Source organism: Neomonachus schauinslandi, chromosome 16, assembly GCF_002201575.2.
Source record: "Neomonachus schauinslandi chromosome 16, ASM220157v2, whole genome shotgun sequence".
Classification (NCBI taxonomy): domain Eukaryota; kingdom Metazoa; phylum Chordata; class Mammalia; order Carnivora; family Phocidae; genus Neomonachus; species Neomonachus schauinslandi.
Window position 1 is genome coordinate 1,401,968 of NC_058418.1, and position 2,765 is coordinate 1,404,732.

The 2,765-nt window shown below is 55.4% G+C and overlaps 1 protein-coding gene across 1 annotated transcript in view; it reads right to left on the reverse strand.

The window, feature by feature from the left end:
* Nucleotides 1-2,765, reverse strand: part of LOC110573732 (zinc finger protein 548-like) — an 8,189-nt gene extending 5,424 nt beyond the window's left edge. The window contains exons 1-2 of the mRNA XM_021682340.2: nt 2,577-2,765; nt 901-942 (exon numbers count right to left, since the gene is read on the reverse strand). Coding sequence (XP_021538015.2) covers nt 901-942; nt 2,577-2,591 — 57 coding nt within the window. The 5' untranslated portion in view covers nt 2,592-2,765. The remainder of the gene's footprint in view (nt 1-900; nt 943-2,576) is intronic.

The window sequence follows — 2,765 nt, forward strand, 5'->3', positions numbered from 1 at the left end:
ATGATCCTGGAGTCCCGGGATCGAGTCCCGCATCGGGCTCCCTGCTCAGTGGGGAGTCTGCTTCTCCCTCTGACCCTCCCCCCTCTCATGCTCTCTCTATCTCGTTCTCTCTCTCAAATAAATAAATAAATAAAAATTAAAAAAAAAAAAAAGAGAGAGACGTGCAGGGCGCCTGGGTGGCTCAGTTGGTTAAGTTGCCTTCGGCTCAGGTCATGATCCTGGAGTCCCGGGATTGAGTCCCGCATCGGGCTCCCTGCTCGGCGGGGAGTCTGCTTCTCCCTCTGACCCTCCTCCCTCTCATGCTCTCTGTCTCTCATTGTCTCTCTCGCAAATAAATAAATAAAATCTTAAAAAAAAAAAAAAAAAAAAGAACCAGGAGGAAAGGGGTACCTGGGTGGCTCAGCCGTTAAGCGACTGCCTTCGGCTCAGGTCATGATCCTGGAGACCCGGGATCGAGTCCCGCATCGGGCTCCCTGCTCAGCGGGGGGTCTGCTTCCCCTCTGACCCTCCCCCCTCTCATGCTCTCTCTCTCTATCTCGTTCTCTCTCTCAAATAAAGAAATAAATAAAAATCTTTAAAAAAAAAAAAAAAAAGAGACGTGCAGTTTCCTGAACATCCCAGCTAAGTCTCATCTCCAAGCATGTGAACATCCTGAATCCTGTGGCCAGGATTCCCTGCCACTCTTGCATCAGTAGTTAGAAATGGGAACTGCTCTATATATAATCTAAATATAGGATCCTGGGCCTGGGGAAAGCCCATGGTCTTCAGACTTAAGAGAGTGAGAAGGATAAGAGAAGTTTCAGGACACTACCACTCCCTGAGGGTATATATATACTGGGGTGCCAAAAAACACCTGGGTGACAACCGGGATGGTTGAAAAGTGGGACATCCTCCACTCACCTGCACCGGGTCCATAAGCATTTCTGCCACCTCCGTGGGACCCTATGGTAAGAAGGAGACCATGAGAAATGGGTACCATGGAAGGATCTTATGAACTGAGCTGGACCAACACCCCTGCCCTGTCCTAGAGCAAAGTGATCTCAGCCTGGTGGTGTAAGTTCAGCTCCTCCAGAAAACAGTGCTGCCTCTTATCAACTGGGTGACAACTGTTACTGTCCATAGGATCAACAGTTTTGTATATATTTTCAGTGCAAATGAAGTAGTAGGGTTTTGAAATTTGAGGTCTTTATTTTTACCCCTTTCTAAGATTTCATAAGGTACTATACATAAAACTTCACACTGTAAACAAACAGGTAAATTAATGTCAAATCAATCATGAAGTGTTTGCAAAAATTTAACTTGTTGAATAGGTTCATTTCTAATTGTCTACCTCCGTGTACATATTTAAAAGGATATTGATTGAGTACTTAAGTCAGTAACTTTTTTATACATTCTTAAGGAGTTGTAGGAAAAGGTTGAACAGGCAGACAAGCTCCTAGTCCATACAGCAACAAGACCTGCCTGTTACATAACCCCCAAAAGAGAGCTTGTTGGAGGCCCTCAACTGGACAGCAGCTCACCCTGAGGGGTGGGGGTGAGGAAGCAGTCCCCTGCCTGGGACCCTGAGGCTCCATCAGCCTGGCTGACCTTTCCCTTGCTCCACTGGGCGTGGCCCTGAGCTGAGCTGCAAGTGGAGAGTCAACACCAGCACATGACACCGGCTGCACCGAAGGGAAACTCCTCACCCCACCAACATCTCCCTTCCTAAAGACACAGGCGAAAGATCTCTCCTACAGCAAACCTCTTTTTTGAAGGAAGCATCAGGGATGCCAACACCTGCTTCCCATACCCTGCCCACCAGTAACTCTTCAGCCCTTGCCTCCCTCGCCATCTAAAATCATCGGAAGACTCCCTCCTTGATCTGGCCCTCAGGCCACGCTCTGGTGCAGTCCACGCCCTCCTCACCTCTGACAGCCCAGCCCCCTTCTCCGTCCTCCACATGCTCAGGTCAGGTCTCCCCCCTGAGATATCTCAGCATCAACACGTCCAAAATCAAACTCATGATCTCCCCGATACCCGCTCCCTGGGCTCGCTGACCCCACCTCCACCCTTTCAGATGTTCAGGCAAAGAAGCCTGAACAGGGCCCTTCACTCCCTACTTTTGCTCACACGTGTATGCGATGCGGCTCTGCTGTGGAACTCCTCGCATCCCCCTCTGCCGCCGCCGCCCTGGTCCGGCCTCCCAGAACCCCCCGGGGGGGCCTGCATGCCCCGTCCTGCTCCCCGCTACCTTAAACTTCCGACTCTGCGCGTGCCCCTCGCATCCCCGCCCCCTGCGACCTTCCGCGGACGCCGGCGTGGCCACGGCAGGCGACACTCCACCCCGCCCTCTGTTCCCCGCACACACAAGGGTCCCGGTCCCCCCACCGCTGGTCTCGACTCAGGAGCACCTGCCGGGATCCCCCCGCCCCCGCCACGCCCCACCGCACGGACGGGGCCGGGACCCCAGGCCGGAGCGCGCTCTGCTCCCGCCCCGCGGGCCTGGCTGTGGGGAGCTGAGCGGGCGCCCCTCCATCCGGAAGCAGCGCTCGGGGCGAGGGGCGGGCGGCTGAGGGCCCGGGGGTCGCAGCACCCACCTCAGCCGGCTTCATCTGCGCGGCCTCCGCCAACGACCGGTGGGAAGAGCGGTGCGCGGAGCGGCGGGCGCCCGGGCGGGGAAGAGGTCGCCTCGCACAGGCTCTGCGGCGGGAACGACGCCTCCCCCCGCGTTCTCCCGCCCTGTCACCTCCGCACCCGCCAAACGCCTCGGAAGCCTCGAAACCCCG